At 45.8% G+C, this 16,997-nt stretch overlaps 1 protein-coding gene across 5 annotated transcripts in view; it reads left to right on the top strand.

Annotated features, from left to right (window-relative positions):
* spire2 (spire-type actin nucleation factor 2) overlaps nt 1-16,997 on the top strand; it is a 50,900-nt gene that overhangs the window by 24,856 nt on the left and 9,047 nt on the right. For all 5 annotated transcript variants that reach the window (XM_041997519.1, XM_041997520.1, XM_041997521.1 and 2 more), the window contains exons 4-9: nt 2,385-2,465; nt 2,560-2,724; nt 5,182-5,268; nt 5,789-5,906; nt 6,870-7,030; nt 15,320-15,542. In XM_041997519.1, coding sequence (XP_041853453.1) covers nt 2,385-2,465; nt 2,560-2,724; nt 5,182-5,268; nt 5,789-5,906; nt 6,870-7,030; nt 15,320-15,542 — 835 coding nt within the window. The remainder of the gene's footprint in view (nt 1-2,384; nt 2,466-2,559; nt 2,725-5,181; nt 5,269-5,788; nt 5,907-6,869; nt 7,031-15,319; nt 15,543-16,997) is intronic.

The following is a 16,997-nucleotide window of genomic DNA, read 5'->3' as shown; positions in this document are numbered from 1 at the left end:
AAAGCAGCCAGAGAAGGAGCCGGTCGGACCTGCAGGGGGCGTCCTTCCAGATTTTGGGAGCTAAAACTGAAAAGACTGTCACCCTGGATTTATAAAATGTTTTCAGGACAGTTAAAAGCTTCTGGTCAGCTGATCTAAGAGCACGTGGTGGCATGTGTGGGTGAAGCAGCTCAGACAGATAAAAAGGGGTAAAAAAACAAATAAAAGAATCTTTAAACAGATCGCTGGATGAAACCAATGAAGGCGCGCTAAAACCAGAGTCACATGCTCTCGTTTGCTTTTAATTCCAGTAAAATCAGAGTTAAGCATAGATAACCGTCTCTAGGTGGCGTCTTAACAGGGGGGGCTGGATTTTTTTTACAGCCACCTGACCTGAACTTTACCTCAGCACGGACTTGTGAGTCGGGTTTTAGGCTGGGGTCCGTTTTTACACCGAAAGTAGTGATGCTGGATTTTTCGTGTGGAAAAGTCAAAAGAAGGGGTACGGCTGGAGCCAGTGGATTTTAACAGCATGACCTCTGTCTTCTTTCCATTAAAACTGAGGAAATTCAGAGCCAGCCATCCGCTGATCTCACTGAGACCAAGGAGAGGCTGAACAGAACCACCACGCTTTAAAGGAAACAGACCTGACAGTCATCAGCGTATAAGTGAAATGGCATGCCATGCTTTCTAAAAAGAGCTCCAAGTGGCAGCAAATAAAGACAGAACAAGAGAGGACCGAGAATGGATCCCTGCAGCGCCCCCCAGTGGAGGGCAGCAGAAGCAGAGGTAAAATCATCCATCATGACTCAGAAACTCCGATCAGAGGTAGGACCTGGACCACGGCAGACCTGAGCCAGTCATGCCCACCCCCTGCTCCAGCCTGGAGACGAGAATGTCCCGGTCCAGTAAATCTGAAAGCACAAAAAATACATAGAACCTAAAAATCTGTCATTAAAAACCTGCTGCTTTGCATGTTAAACAGCAACGTGGCACGAAGCCCGTTTACATGCAGATGTTAAATATTCTGCTTTTACCAGACGTCCAGTTAAGCTGATTCACAGTAGCACACAGACGGCTCACTGTCGTCCCCGTGATGAGATTTTCCTGTAATATAGAAATGTTTCATACCTTTTCAGGTAAACATGACAGCGTTCATAACAATTACAAAACGACATAAAGTCATCTGTCCCACAGAAGCAGAAACTCAACATTTTTAACTTAAAGGTGAAAACAGTTTTTCCTTTTGCTTCCATCGTTTTTCTTTTGTTGATGATGGAAACACAATAATAACTGACGCTGGTCATTTTGAATTTTTAAGGCTATAAACAGATCCAATGTCAATGTTAAATATCTGCTGCTGGCAAATCTCCATCCCTGCAGAAAGAAAGCTGTCCTCATGTTTCACGCTGTGATGCAGACTTTATGCAGCTATTTTAGGCAGGTAGAGTGTTGCTGGTGGCCCTTGTAACCCGGTAATGGGGCCATCAGTGCAGGGATCTATTTTGCTTTGTTTTGCTGGGTCAGTGCAGAGTAGCCATCAGTGACTCATTGATGCCGAAAGGATTTAAGCTGTCGAATGATTTGCAGCTTCTGCAAAATTGCATTAAAGTTTAAAGTGGAGGAGTCTCGGGGTCTTGTTCCGGAGTGAGGGAAGGATGGAGGGAGATGGACAGGCGGATTGGTGCAGCGTCTGCAGTGATGCGGACTCTGCATCGGTCTGTCGTGGTGAAGAAGGAGCTGAGCCAAAAGGCAAAGCTCTCGATTTACCGGTCGATCTACGTTCCTACCCTCACCTATGGCCATGAGCTGTGGGTAGTGACCGAAAGAACAAGATCTTGAATACAAGCGGCCGAAATGAGTTTCCTCTGCAGGGTGGTCGGGCTCTCCCTTAGAGATAGGGTGAGAAGCTCGGTGATCCGGGAGGGGCTCAGAGTAGAACCGCTGCTCCTCCACATCGAGAGGAGCCAGATGAGGTGGCTCGGGCATCTGGTTAGGATGCCTCCTGGACGCCTCCCTGGTGAGGTGTTCTGGGCACGTCCCACCGGAAAGAGGCCCCGGGGAAGATCCAGGACACGCTGGACGGACTACATCTCTCGCCTGGCCTGGGAACGCCTCGTGATCCCTCCAGATGAGCTGGTGAATGTGGCCGGGGAGAGGGAAGTCTGGGTTTCCCTGCTTAGGCAGCTGCCCCCGCAACCCGACTACGGATGGATGGATGGATAGATGGACGGATGGATGGATGGATGGCTAGAAAAAAAGTAAAATCCAGATTAACATAATGAAGCCGGAGCGGTTAAATGAGCGTTTACATTGTGGGGGGTAAGGGTAAAGGGTAAAGGGTTTTTGTCTGTGGAGGGTAAACGGCTGCTGGTTTTTAACGTGTCCTGCTTTCTGTTGCTCAGACGCTAAAAAAGATTTCAGCTGAAGAAGCCGTGGAGGACCGATCTACAGCTGAGCTGGATGCCCTGAAACACAGAGACTGGGTGAGATGAGACAGACTTCCCTCTGGGGCAGAGACGATCCGACAGTGTGTTTTAGGAGAGAGAAATGCTGATGTTGCTGTTGTTTGCATGCCAGGCTCGTCTGTGGGTGCAGCTGATGAAGGAGCTCAGGCAGGGGGTGAAGCTGAAGAAGGTGCAGGAGCAGCCGTTCAACCCTCTGCCCACCGAGTTCAGCCTCACGCCCTTCGAGATGCTGATGCAGGACATCCGGGCTCGAAAATTCCAGCTACGCAAAGTCATGGTGAGATTCCTGCCCTGTACATGTCCATCAGCATGAAAGCAGGTTGACTTTATCAAGGTTCAAGATTTTTATTGTCATTATGCAGCACATTGAAATTTTGAGGAATCTGACTCGGCTTAAGCACAAATAAGAGAGCAGAAATATACCAGGCATACATGAATAAGTAAAAATAAAGATATAAAAGATGTAAGAACATGTCTGTATTTACAGAAAATGAGAGAATTCCCAGCAGACAGTCATATTTACAGGCTGGATAAAGTTCATTCTGCTGCAAGGATGGAGGTGTGTGTGTGTGTGTGTGTGTGTGTGTGTATACTGTAGGGGGTGTAGTGATGAACTACAGGGGGCTGCTGGGGAAGAGAGGAGCGTGCTCAGTCTTCCTGGACCTCCTGGAATCTACTAGGACCTCCCTGGTCTTGTTGATACGAACCAGATTGTTCCTGGACCAGCATTATCTGAGACTCTGGACCTCTTCTCTGTAGTGGTCTCATCATTGTTGGATATGAGACCCACCACGGTGGGATTGTCTGCAGACTTCCCAGCCGTGGTGGTGGGTGGATGGCAGAGCGGGGCCGAGCACACAACCCTGCAGCGTTCCAGCGGTGAGGATCAGTGGTGAAGATGCTGACTTCCCTATCCTCACCACCTGGACCTGAAGGTGAGGAAGTCCCTGATCCAGGTGCAGAGTGATGCTGGCAGACCAGGTTGTGGAGCTTCAGGACCAGCAGGTCCGGGAGAACGGTGTTAAAGGCTGAGCTGAAGTCCACAAAAAGCGTCCTAACACGGGTGTTGCTGTAGGTGATTCAGGACCATGTGAAGCGCTATGGAGACAACATCCTCTGTAGAACTGGTCTCCCTGTAGGCCAGATGCAGGCTGTCCAGCCCGGCAGGGATGGCGTCCTTCATGTGCTTTAGGAGGATCTGCTGGAAACCTTCATGATGACTGGGGTGACGGATGGTGATCATTGAGGCAGGAATGCTGGTTTTCTGGGCACAGGAACAAAGATGGAGGACTTCAGGCAGACAGGAACCCTGAAAAGCTGCAGGAACAGGTTGAAGACGTCCAGAGAAACTTCTGCCAGCTGGTCTGCACACGGTTTTAGTGTCTGACCCGACACCTGATTTGGACCTGCAGCCCTGTTGACGTGGATCCTCCTCAGGGTGGAGGTGACTTGGTGCAGCTGCAGGGTAAGAGGCTGACTCTGCCTCTGGCTGTGGAGGTGAGCAGGACTTCTGCTGCTGGAGAGGCGAAGCCTGGAAGAAGCTGCTCCAGGTGTCAGACAGAGTGAGGTCCTGCTGACCTGCTGGTCTCTGGGCTCGGACTCTGTGATGGTCCTTTCCACATGTTACTGTGCTGTTGTCATTGAGGCGTTCCTCAGCTGCTTGGACCTGAGTTCTGCCAGCTGGAGACCCTTCTTCAGGTCTTCGTGGGTCCTGCTAGAAGCCGGTTTGTCTCCTGCTCTGTAGGCTGCATCCCGGCTTTTAACAGGACTAGACTGTGCTGTCCACAGTACTACGACTTGTACATACGACTCTTTACTTGTACACAGTACTACGACTTGTACATACGACTCTTTACTTGTACACAGTACTACGACTTGTACATACGACTCTTTGCTTGTACACAGTACTACGACTTGTACATACGACTCTTTACTTGTACACAGTACTACGACTTGTACATACGACTCTTTACTTGTACACAGTACTACGACTTGTACATACGACTCTTTGCTTGTACACAGTACTACGACTTGTACATACGACTCTTTACTTGTACACAGCACTACGACTTGTACATACGACTCTTTACTTGTACACAGTACTACGACTTGTACATACGACTCTTTGCTTGTACACAGTACTACGACTTGTACATACGACTCTTTACTTGTACACAGCACTACGACTTGTACATACGACTCTTTACTTGTACACAGCACTACGACTTGTACATACGACTCTTTGCTTGTACATGTTGGGCTGGATGGAATCGTTCTTGCAGGAGTTAAACCTGCATGAAGTTGCTGAGATCAAGTCCTCATCATGTCTGAACGTTAACGGCTGAGGCCTCAGGAAGGTTCTGGATGCGGTAGAGATGTGGCGGGAGGACTCTGAAGGAAGACGGGAGGGAGACGTGCGTCTTCCTGTCCTCCTTGTCCTTGGTGTCTCAGTCCATAGAGTCAAGGCTTTGCCTCAAGAAGAAAATGATGTGTATTTGTCGGCATTTGGCTCCATGACTCAGGTTCATCCCGAACATTGACGAAGGCCTCCGGCAGCCTTCTGTTTATTTCTCACACATTTCAGCTCAAGCTTAGAAGACATGGGTAGAGTTTAGATGTTGTCTGACTGGATCATTCTGCTGAAGTCTAGTCGCTACGGTTGATGTTTCACTGATTAAATATGCTAACGAGGTGTTAAACTACAGCCGGGATGTATGATTTCTGTCCTACCCAGGTGGATGGAGACATTCCTACCAGAGTGAAGAGGAATGCCCATGAACTCATCCTGGATTTCATCCGGTCCAGACCTCCACTTAAACCAGTGAGTGGATGTTTTCATCCCAGAGTCTCCACAGCAGCGTTGCCATGGTGATCGTACATCTGGATTCTGTGTGGAAGAACCGGGCTGTGTTTGGTTTTCTTGGGCTGCTTCCACTCTGGTTTCCACCAAAGCTGCCTTCCACATTTATTTGCTCCCAAAAGAGATTAAAAGGCGACTATTTTCACCATTTTTGAATCGCTGGCCAACAAGGTGCTTGTAGGGCAGAAAATGCAAGAATAAATTTTTGCATTTAATTAATATTATTTTAGCTAAAACTAATATTTCAGGAATCCTTCAGTTGTCCTGTTTTTACCTGCTGTGTGAACCAACTTCTCATGTTGCGTAACAGTTTGGTTCTTTATGTCTGGAGCTTTTTATCCACGTAGACGTGGTGGCTGCTGGAGTCCTCATCTACAGACACTGTTATGCTTGATTGCATCATATTTCTAAGTCATGAACGATGAATAGTTGAGCCCTGCAGAGCCAAAGGTGGCTGGTTTTAATGTGTTTTTCCCGCCAGGTGTCCGAGCGCAGCCTCCCCCCTCCTCCCCCGCAGCAGCAGTGCCTCCATGACCGGGTCCTGGCGGAGATCAAGCAGGAGAGGAAGCTCAGACCTGTAGTTCCTCACGGCACCAGACGTAAGATGAAACCCAGAGAATGCGCACATTTCTTTGATCAAACCAAAGTTCCAGCAGAAACAGCTGATGGGATCAGATAAACACAGAAACTCTGCCGTGGCTACGCCATGAGCAGCTTCTGTCTCTGTCTGTTGAACCCTGACAAGCATCAGTGGATCCAGCTGGACCACTGAGGCTACCAGCTGGTCCTCCAGCCTCCAGCACAGTCCACCTCCTACATGGAGCCGTGATTCGGACTTTATGCAGCCAGAAATCGCCTCCTGTTGACCAACAGACAGAAAACACGTTTAGCTCACATCAGCTTCATTTTTCATGTAACTAAAAATAATAACCGGCCGATGGAACATGGAATAAAACTAGTGGGCAGGAAATATTGTTATTCAGAGCTGGGATATAAGGGAAAGGGAATAAATCTGGAGAAACAGAAACGTGAGGGAGCCCCGGGGTCCAGTTTCATAGGTGGCCCGTACATGTTAAGCACACTGGAACTTAGCGGATCACTTCTAACATACACGCCAAAGCTTTTGGGTTTTTATTTTCTAAGCCAGTTTTAGTCTCTTTAATGCCACTTCCCAAACAGAGAGACCATGCATTATGCACTCAGGTCGTGGGATGTTTGTACTCTGTGTGTTTGCTGGGCTTACAGTGTGTGTTTGTTGCTCTGAGCTGAGTCAAACATGTCTGTAGAACAACCCTGTGAATGCCGAGCGAGTCCAGCCTGGGGTCACATTCAGCAGATCAGGCTCAGATGATGCTGATAAAGCAGAAGTCAAAGAATCAGATATCTCAGCCTTCAGTTAAAAGCACCTGCAGTCAGGTCCCAGGTGTGCACCCTGATCCTCTGTGTTTGTGAGGTGTGGTTAGTAAAGTCCTGCCAGTATCCAAGGTCGGATCAGATTAATGGACATAAGATTCTCACCTGGGCGGCTGCCTGCTGATCTGATGCTGCTTTCTCTTCCTCAGCGTTTGGCTCTCTTCCCTGTTTGGCCCAGACGTGTCCCTGTAACGTTAAATCCACGTCATGCATGGACCTGTCCCTGTCCGAGCCCCGGCCGCCATCCCGGCCTCGCGTCCTGCTCAAGGCCCCGACGCTGGCTGAGATGGAGGAGATGAACGTATCCGAGGTGAGGAGCACATGGATCACATTTCTCCATCAGGCACCATAATAACACCACTTTTTAACTTTTAGCTTTTCAAAGGAAATTTTTTAATTTTTTTTTTTTTTTTGCGATCAAATTTTTATTAACTTTTATCAAAGAAAGAAACAAACAGATCCCAGTTTCTACAAACATACATTGGTCCAGGACATGGAACGTATCATGGGAAAACAGCATATTTATGCATCAAATGAACACCTTGACAGAAAGACACACATCCACAAGACAGACAAAAAAAAAAAAAAAAAAAACCTATGCAGATGTACGCACACACACATATACACACACACAAAAATAATAATGATAATAACAATAATAATAAACAATAATAATAACAATTTGGTGGAGGGGGGGACTTTACATCTAATGACAAGAATAACAGTGATACTGTTATGAAATGAAAATCTTACAACATGTTTTTCAGGGAGTCAGCAGTGCAACGCCAGATGTTAAGAGTGCTGTCATTAGCACCATTAATTCTGGCGGTTGAAAGTTCCATAAACACAACATCCAGAAAAGAGAGAATCCAAGCTGATGTACTGAGAGAATAAGGTGCCTTCCAACGTGTGGCAATCATTTTCTTGGCTGCTGTAAGGCCGGCAAAGAGTACACGCTTCTTCAGTTTAGAAATATTAAAGGTTGTCAGGTCATTCAGAACCAAGAGACGCATATTGACAGGTACAGTTTCTTGGGTCAAAACAGATAATTTGGATGCAACATTGCTCCAAAACTGTGCAACAGGAGGGCATTCCCAGTACATATGAATAAATGTGCCTGGCACTTTTAAAGAACATAGGCTACACAGGTGGTCATTAATAATTTTCATCTGATGAAGTTTGACAGGGGTGAGATATGTTCTATGTAAAAAATTAAAATGAATTTGCTGATGGTCTGGGTTGCGTGATGCCTCATAAGTGCTAGACCACACTTTGTTCCAATCAAAATTTTCAGCTATATCCGGGCAGTCTCTTCTCCAGATCCTCTCTATCGGAAGTGTGGAGATGTCCGTTACCAGTAAAAAATTGTATAATTTGGATACCATTCCTGTAGTTTTAGCCTGCTTAGTAAATAGGTCTCGGAGAGGGTGAACCGGTAAAGAATATTGCAATGGGATACCATGTGCCTTCAGCGCCGATCTTAACTGCAAATAAAAAAAAAAGGAAGAAGCTGGGAGATCAAATGCATCCTTAAGATCAGAAAAAGAGAGCAGGCCAGAGGCCCCATAGATATCTTTCAGATAGTGTACACCCCTTCGCTCCCACTGTGGGGCAGAGATAGGTCTTCCACCTATCAGGAGTGCCTTATTGCTGAATACTGGAGAAAGGGTGTGCCACTTGCAAGTGAGACCACAGTGTGATTCAGCTAACCTCCATGTTAGTAAAAGGTGGGAGACAATAGGGCCGAATCGAAGCTGACATTGCTTATTAGATATGCTGACAAAAGGGACATCCTTAAGCACCCACGGGTATACTATGTTGCTTTCTAATGTGAGCCAAGGAACAGCAGGGCGTAAGTCAAACCAGGACAGCAGAGGTCTAAGCACAAACGCCCATGAATAAATTTTAAAATTAGGAACGGCTAGGCCACCATTTTCTCTTCTTCTCTGTAAAGTAGACATTTTCAAACGTGGTCGCTTTCGGTTCCAGATGAACTTAGAGGTTGCAGATTGGAGTTTGCTCCAGTAGTCCGGTGGAGGAGGAAGCGGAATCATAGCGCTGACAAAATTAATCCTAGGCAAAACACTCATTTTAACAAGAGACACCCGAGCCCGAATAGATATAGGAAGACCATTCCATTGCTCCATGTCCCTCAGAACCTTACTTAGAAGATGAGAGTAGTTGTGTTTAACAATTTGATTTAAAGAAGAGAAAATCTCAATTCCCAAGTATGTAAATTGTTGCACAATAGGGATCGTAACAGGCAGAACTGACATTCTGGCCGAGTCATTTAGATGAAGGAGAGACGATTTCGACCAGTTGATTTTAAAACCTGACATACTTCCAAACCTCTCACAGATGGACAGGAGGTGTGACATAGATTGAGCAGAATTCTCTAGAAATATTAATATATCATCCGCATATAAAGACAGCTGATGCCGCGTATTATGAATAGTGATGGGTGAAATCATACTGGATTGGCGAATCAGCTGAGCTAATGGTTCCAAAGATAGGACAAATAAAGCAGGGCTTAACGGGCAGCCCTGGCGAGAAGATCTTGAGACTGGAAAGGGAGGAGAGAAAATTTGACCAGTTAACACCTGGGCTGAGGGATTTGAATATAAGGTTTGGACTAATCCAATAAAGGGTTTACCAAAGCCCATTGCCTCCAAAACAGACCACAGGAACGACCACTCCAGCCGGTCAAAGGCTTTCATGGCATCAAGTGACAACACAGACATAGGTGTGTTTCCGTTTGGTGCTGCATCAATGACATGAAGAAGACGCCTTACATTGTCTGTTGCCAGTCGTGATTTTATAAAGCCTGTCTGGTCAGGATTAATCAATAACGGCATGTAACGTTCAAGACGGCGAGCAAGGAGTTTGGCAAAGATCTTAAGATCTGAATTTAGTAGACTAAGGGGGCGGTAACTAGAACAATCAGTGGGGTCCTTATATCTTTTTAATAGAAGTGAAATAAGAGCTGTGTTAACATCCCGAGAAAATTTGCCTTTTTCAATGGAGAAAACAATCATATCCATAAGAAATGGCCCCAGCTGATCCCAAAACCTGACATATAATTCAGGAGGGATCCCATCATTACCCGGCGATTTGCCTTTCTGCATGGCCTTTGCTGCGTCTCTCAACTCATTAAGTGTGATTGATTTATCTAAATCAGCCGAATTCATCCTCGAAAGTTTTGGTAAACCTAATTTATTCAAAAATTGATCACATTGCTTTTTGTCTGGGAGCATCTCTGATTTGTATAGATCAGAATAAAATGTTTGAAATATTGTATTTATCTGTTTGGGATCAGTGCAGATACTGCCATTGGGAGATTTGACGGCTTGGATGTCTGAAAAGTTTTCACTATTCCTAATCTTCATAGCCAAAAGACGGGATGGTCTGGCACCATGAAAATAATACCGTTGCCGGGTCCTGTGAATTTGAAATTCCGATTGCTGTTTCATTATGTTATTAATTTCTTTCTTGACTAACGTGCGCTGCAGTGCCACTTGATCCGTAAAATTCTTTTGTAAAATGGAGTCCAACCTGGTGAATTCTGTTTCAAGATCTTGCAACTTAAGGGACCTGGTTTTACGTAAGTTAGAGCTGAATAAAATGGTGTTACTTCTGATAAAGCCCTTAATTGCATCCCAGAGGATTCTGGGATCCTCCACAGAGCCGGCATTGAAACTTATAAATTCTCTGAACCCTGCAACAAACTGATGACCATATGCCTCATTTTTTAACAAAGAAGTATTGAAACGCCATCTAGGTGCGCGCATAGACAGTTGGCCCATGGTTGCAGAACAAAAAACACCTTTGTGGTCTGAGAGAGCAATTGGAAGTAAAACAGCTGTACTAATGGAGTGAAAAAGTTGGGGGGAAGCAAAAAGAAAATCTATTCTGGAGAATGATTTATGTCTACCAGAGAAAAAAGTAAAGTCCTTAATAGAGGGGTTGACTAATCGCCATAAGTCAATAAGTCCCATATTGCCTACCCAGCGTTTTAGAGCTTCTGTGGCCTGCCCCTGCTCCCCCGAGGATGTTGCATTGGACCTATCAAGAGCTGGATCCCACAATTTTTTAATTTTTTGTGTTTTCTCTTTTGTAAAAACTCTGAACCTTTCGAGTTGGTTAGAAGAACAATTTAGTTTGACCCCCACTCACACACTCACACACACTCACACACTCACACACACACACACACTCACACACACACACACTCACACACACCGTGACTGCCTCCTGCCGTTCGTCTTCTCAACCAGCAGCGCCAGCTCTTTAAGAATCAAACTTTTGTTGTAGGACATAGTTTTGTAAGTTCTGTAGGACTGAACATGGAAACTTAACCTCCATCATGAGTTTTTGAATCTGTGAACAGTTTTCGCCGTCAGAAGTTTTTCTTCCTGAAGCAGCGAAGCGTCACATCCTCACAGATGGAGGCAGAATTTCTCAGATTTTAGAGTTAATTTAGTTTGGGTTAGTTTAGTTTAGTTTAGTTTAGTTTAGTTTAGTTTAGTTTAGTTTAGCTTAGTTTAGTTTTTAGTTTAGTTTAGTTTAGTTTAGTTTAGTTTAGTTTAGGTTAGTTTAGGTTAGTTTAGTTTAGTTTAGTTTAGCTTAGTTTAGTTTAGTTTAGTTTAGTTTAGCTTAGTTTAGTTTTTAGTTTAGTTTAGTTTAGTTTAGTTTAGGTTAGTTTAGGTTAGTTTAGTTTAGTTTAGCTTAGTTTAGTTTAGTTTAGTTTAGTTTAGTTTAGTTTAGTTTAGCTTAGTTTAGTTTAGTTTAGGTTAGTTTTTAGTTTAGTTTAGTTTAGTTTAGTTTAGCTTAGTTTAGTTTAGTTTAGCTTAGCTTAGCTTAGTTTAGTTTTTAGTTTAGTTTAGTTTAGCTTAGTTTAGGTTAGTTTAGTTTAGTTTAGTTTTTAGTTTAGTTTAGTTTAGTTTAGGTTAGTTTTTAGTTTAGTTTAGCTTAGTTTAGTTTAGTTTAGTTTTTAGTTTAGTTTAGTTTAGGTTAGTTTTTTATGCTGCTGCTTCGCAGGTGAGGCAGGTGTTATAAATGTCCAGGAGAGGGGGGGTGGGACACCGGTGATCTTCCCCGCTGTGTTCTCTATGCCCTGGAGGGTTTCTCTGTTCTGTACGGGGACCCAGCTGGTCAGGATGCTCTCAGTGCTGCCTCGGTAAAGTGATCATAATGGGGGGGGTCCCTCTCTTCAGCCTGCGGAGGAAGTAGAGGCGCCGCTGGGCTTTCTCCACCAGTGATGTGCAGTTGGCTGCTCGCTCTCTCCACAGCAGCGGCATTGATGGTCAGGGTGGGGTGGTCGGTGAGGCCTCTTCTGAAGTCCAGAACAATCTCCTTGGTCTTGTCCACATTTAAAAGTAGATTGTTGCTGCTGCACCTCATGGACAGGTGGCTGACCTCCTTCCTGTGGTTTGTCTCATTGTTGTGTGAGATGAGACCCACCACGGTCGCATCATCTGCAAACTTCCCTCTGTGGTTGGTGTGCAGTCATGGGTCAGCAGGGGGAAGACCAGGGGACTGAGCACACGTCCCTGCGGGGCTCCTGGCTCAGTGTGATGGAGCTCGAGGTGTTATTGCTGACCCGTACTGCTTGTGGCCTCTCACTGGGGAAGTCCAGCGACCAGCTGCACAGTGAGGTGTTGAGTCCTCGTTGGTCCAGTTTGGTGAAAAGCTGCTGTGGGACGAAAGTGCTGAATGCTGAACTGAAGTTTATGAACAGCACTCTGGCTAGTCATGCTCTGAGCGCTGTACTCCCTTCAGGGACACAAGCTGAAACCCGAAGAAGTGAGTCCAGCAAGATCTGTCCAAAGACAAAACCTGGTGTTAAAGGCAGAGGAGGAGTGTCCCTTTCTGGGACCCCTGCAGGAACTGGGCCCAGAGCCTACAGGGTCTCACTGCTTCCATTCATGTCTAAACTACTAGAGCGTGCCGTCTCCAGTCAGGTCTCACAGTTCCTCCTAGACAACAACCTGTTAGATCCATATCAGTCTGGCTATAGGCAAGGCCGCTCTACTGAACCTGCTCTCCTGTCAGTTACTGATTCCCTACGGGTTGCCAGATCTGCTGGTCAACCGTCAATCCTTATGTGGTGAGGTGGTAAGACAACAAAATAAATTATCAAAAAATATGCAGGACAACACCAACTGGGGGAAGTCAAACCCTCAGTAAAACAAACAAAAAAAAAGGTCCAAACAAATCCACCTCGGCAAATGGATTCCCATAAAAAAAAGTTACATTTTATGCTACTTCTCGTGTCCATACATCCCCAAGATGAGGAGGGAGAGAGGAAAAGAGACCAGGAATATCGCAAAAGGCCCTGATGAGCTGCCCTGGCACCAAACTCAGTCCCGACCCAGAGTACAACGCAAAGGTAAAACCGCTCGTCATGCGACTTTCCACACAGCTGCAACAATTGACACACCGCAACAGATTGCAGGGTAAAGCTGACACTCTGGCACGCTAGCCACCCGAACCGTCAGCGTACGGCGCATACCAAAGGGACAAACACCTGCCCAGATATAACAGCGCTCTACTCCACCCCGCAATTACTGCCATTATCAGGAGGGAGAGAGGAGCTAAGGGAAAACCTACTCCACCACACTTATACTGCTGGACCTGTCTGCTGCCTTTGACACGGTCAACCATCATATACTGTTCTCCACACTCTCGGAGCTTGGCATCTCAGGATCTGTCCTCTCGTGGTTTACGTCCTACCTCACAGGAAGATCCTTCAAAGTATCTTGGAGAGGGGGCGTGTCCAGATCACATGGGCTGACAACAGGGGTACCTCAGGGCTCGGTGCTTGGCCCTCTTCTCTTTTCACTATACACCTCCTCACTCGGTGCATCATTAGCTCTCATGGTTTCTCCTACCACTGCTATGCAGATGACACTCAGCTTTTCCTTTCTTTCCCACCTGACGACACAACGTCTCAATGTGAATATCAGCATGTTGCTGATATCTCTGCATGGATGAAGGATCGCTTATTGTCTTTCCAGCCAGTCCTTCCTTACCGCCACAGACAAGTGTGCAGCTTGACTCTATCACACTTGTGCCTACGTCTTCTAGCAGGAATCTTGGTGTCATGGTAGACAACCAGCTGACCTTTAAGGACCATGTTGCCTCGGTTGCTCGATCTTGCCGATTTGCTCTCTACAACATCAGGAGGATCAGACCCTACCTGACTGAACACACGGCCCAGCCCCTGGTCCAGGCTCTGGTCATTTCACACATTGACTACTGCAACTCCTTACTGGCTGGCCTGCCTGCATGCTCAGTTAAACCTCTGCAGATGATCCAGAACGCAGCAGCACGTCTGGTCTTCAACCAGCCCAAAAGAGCTCATGTCACTCTGCTGCTAATCGCTCTCCACTGGATTCCAGTTGCAGCGCATCAGATTCAAAGCTCTGCTTCTGGCTTACAAAACAATAACCCAAACGGCTCCGGTCTACCTCCACTCCTTAATCCAGAGCTACACTCCCTCTCCACAGTTACGCTCTGCCAGTGAAAGACGCCTAGTGCTCCCACCACAAGGTGGCGCCACATCAGTAGCTAGACTCTTCTCCTCTGTTGTTCCCCGGTGGTGGAACGATCTACCAAACTCCGTCCGATCCGCAGAGTCCTTATCCACTTTTAAAAGCAAGCTAAAGACTCAGTTGTTTAAGGAGCATTTCGACATTTAGCTTAACTCTTCTACTCAGAATGAGGTAGAAAGATTTGTCCAGCTCTTTAGCTCAACCAGGTACTGAAGAAGCTGCTGCACTTATGCCCAAGATGATATTGTTTGATGAAATCATGATCTTGTATTTAAACAAAGGACTTTACAAAAACACTGCACCTAGGTACCTGACAGCACCTGAGTCCAACTGGACTCCTGCAGTCTATTTAACTATGATGTCTGTGAGGGCGTATACATAACGTATACATAGAGGGAAATACATAACCATCTTCAGCTAACTTAATAAACTTAACTAATTCAAAACAGAACTTAAACAATTTAGATTCATAACTCATTAGGTAAAACAGAAATCTAAATAATCATACTTCTACATAAAGAACAAATAAAGTAATACAAAACAATAGAAAATCTAAACCCCTCTCCCACTATCTTTTTGCAAGATGGATGAGTCCAATTAGGCTGTAGCCTCGTCAAAGGAGATCCACCTCAGCTGGGACTCTTAGCAGGCTTGGGCCTCCCACACAGCAACTTCCCCAGGAACTAGTAACTCAAAGAAAATGCATAATAACTGAAAATAAACCAAAGTAACAAGGTGACAAGAATGAGTGAGCTAAAAGTGAGCACCCAGTTATCCCCCCCCTGCCAAACTTGCTAAGAAAAATGTGAAATATAAAAGAAATGGTAAATATTACAAATAAAATGATTTAACTGAAATGAAGAAAAAGGTTACCAGACCTGGCTCAGTGCGTGGCTGCCTAGGCGGCGAACAGACGTGATGACGCTTCGTCCCAACTTCTGATAACAGCTTGAATAAATAAATAACTTATTATCTGGGGTGATTTGTTTTTTGTCTTGTCTCCTTTTCCTCCTCTTTCTTCTGTGTCTGACCTCGAACTCCACCAGGAGGAGGAGTCTCCTGAAAACATGGAGCTGAGGAGAGCAGAGAGCTCCCCCACCCCTTTGAAAAGGGATCGATCCTTCTCGGAGCAGGACCTGGCCTTGCTCCGCGGGGAAATGCTTCCATCCCTGTTGCAATCAGCCTGTTTGGAGGAGACGGTCAGGCTGCGGGATGTGAGACCTCGGTCCAGGACGCTGGCTAGTTCTGGGCCGCCTCCTCATCACCGAGGTCAGACTGATTATCCTCTACAGTCGGTCATAAAGTGTAATTACATAATTCATAGAGATCCATCTAGAGTAGGATGTACAAGCAACATGTGCATTTATGTATGAATTCATTCAGATGATTGAGTCGGTGTGGACAGTCAGATCCAGTGTCTCTGTTACATCCCGGGAATCATTTCTGGGTAAATGACCCTCCAGCAGCATCATCTCATTTACAGACTTGTTTTGGTAGTTTTGGAGGCTCAGTTATTTTCATCCTGACGTCATCCTGAGTCTGTTTGACTCGGACTGAAAGGAAGCTGATTTGCCACGTTCATGAGCTCCAGCTGTGCTGACAGTTAATAACTGCACATAGATGTGAGGTTATTAAATCCTTCCTTCAGTCCAAGTCAAAGAGAAGTAGTAAAAAGAACATCAGCTGCTGTTTTCCAACCAGAATGAAAAGATTCACTCTGGATTCTTCTTCTCTTCCTTCAGACGGAAACAATCAGCCAGAATATTAGTTTAAAATTTTACACTGACATTTGTCAGAGAGGTGAAGCTGGTCATGAGGCTGCAGAGGAGAACATTTTTTAACTAATGTGTGTGTGTGTGTGTGTGTGTGTAATATATATATAAACTCTTTCTTCATCCTCCCATCTCTCCTGGGTAGGCTGGGTCCATCTCCAGCTCTGGGAGCTTGAGGGTCCTCCAGTTTCTTAGCTGTTCCTAGGACTGCTCTCTTCTGGATGGAGATGTCTGATGGTTCTCCAGGTTTCTGTTGGAGCCACTTCTCCAGTGTGGGGGTACTACTGTTGCCTTCACCTTCCAGGCTTTCTCCAGCTCTTCCTTGAGTCCTTGGTGTTCCTCCAGGTTCTCGTGTTTCTTTTCCTGATATTTCCATCGGTGGAGATGCTACATCCATCACTACAGCCTTCCTTTGCTGCTTATCCATGATTACAACGTCCAGTTGGCTGGCCACCACCATTTAGTCAGTCTGTATCTGGAAGTCCTGCAGGATCTTAGTCCTCTCATTCTCCACCACCTTGGGAGGTGTTTCCATTGTGACCTAGGGGTCTCCAGTCCATATTCTGCTCAGATGTTTCTGGACACGATGCCAGTTACTTGGTTATGGAGTTCCATGTATTCTTTGTCTGCCAGTATCTTGCCCGGTGCGGTAAATCTGGGGTCCTCCTGGTGTGGTAGACCTGGGGTCCTGCTTTGTGCGGTAGATCAGGACCTCCATTGCCCTGGTTCTCCTGTGCTGCCATGGTTACTGCCTCTGTGCTGTCCTTCAGTCCAGCCCTCTCTAGCCACTGGTAGGACTTGTTCATATCCACCACTTCAGCTCTCTGTCGGTGGTACATCCCATGCAGGGCTTGTCCTCCATGATGGTTCCTATATGTGTGTGTATACACACACATACATGTGAAACATACAATTTGAATATCATGCAAAACTTAATTTATTTCAATAATTC

This window comes from Melanotaenia boesemani, chromosome 10 (assembly GCF_017639745.1).
Source record: "Melanotaenia boesemani isolate fMelBoe1 chromosome 10, fMelBoe1.pri, whole genome shotgun sequence".
Taxonomy (NCBI): Eukaryota; Metazoa; Chordata; class Actinopteri; order Atheriniformes; family Melanotaeniidae; genus Melanotaenia; species Melanotaenia boesemani.
Note: the sequence above shows the minus strand (reverse complement) of the source record. Positions and strands in the feature narration are given on the sequence as shown.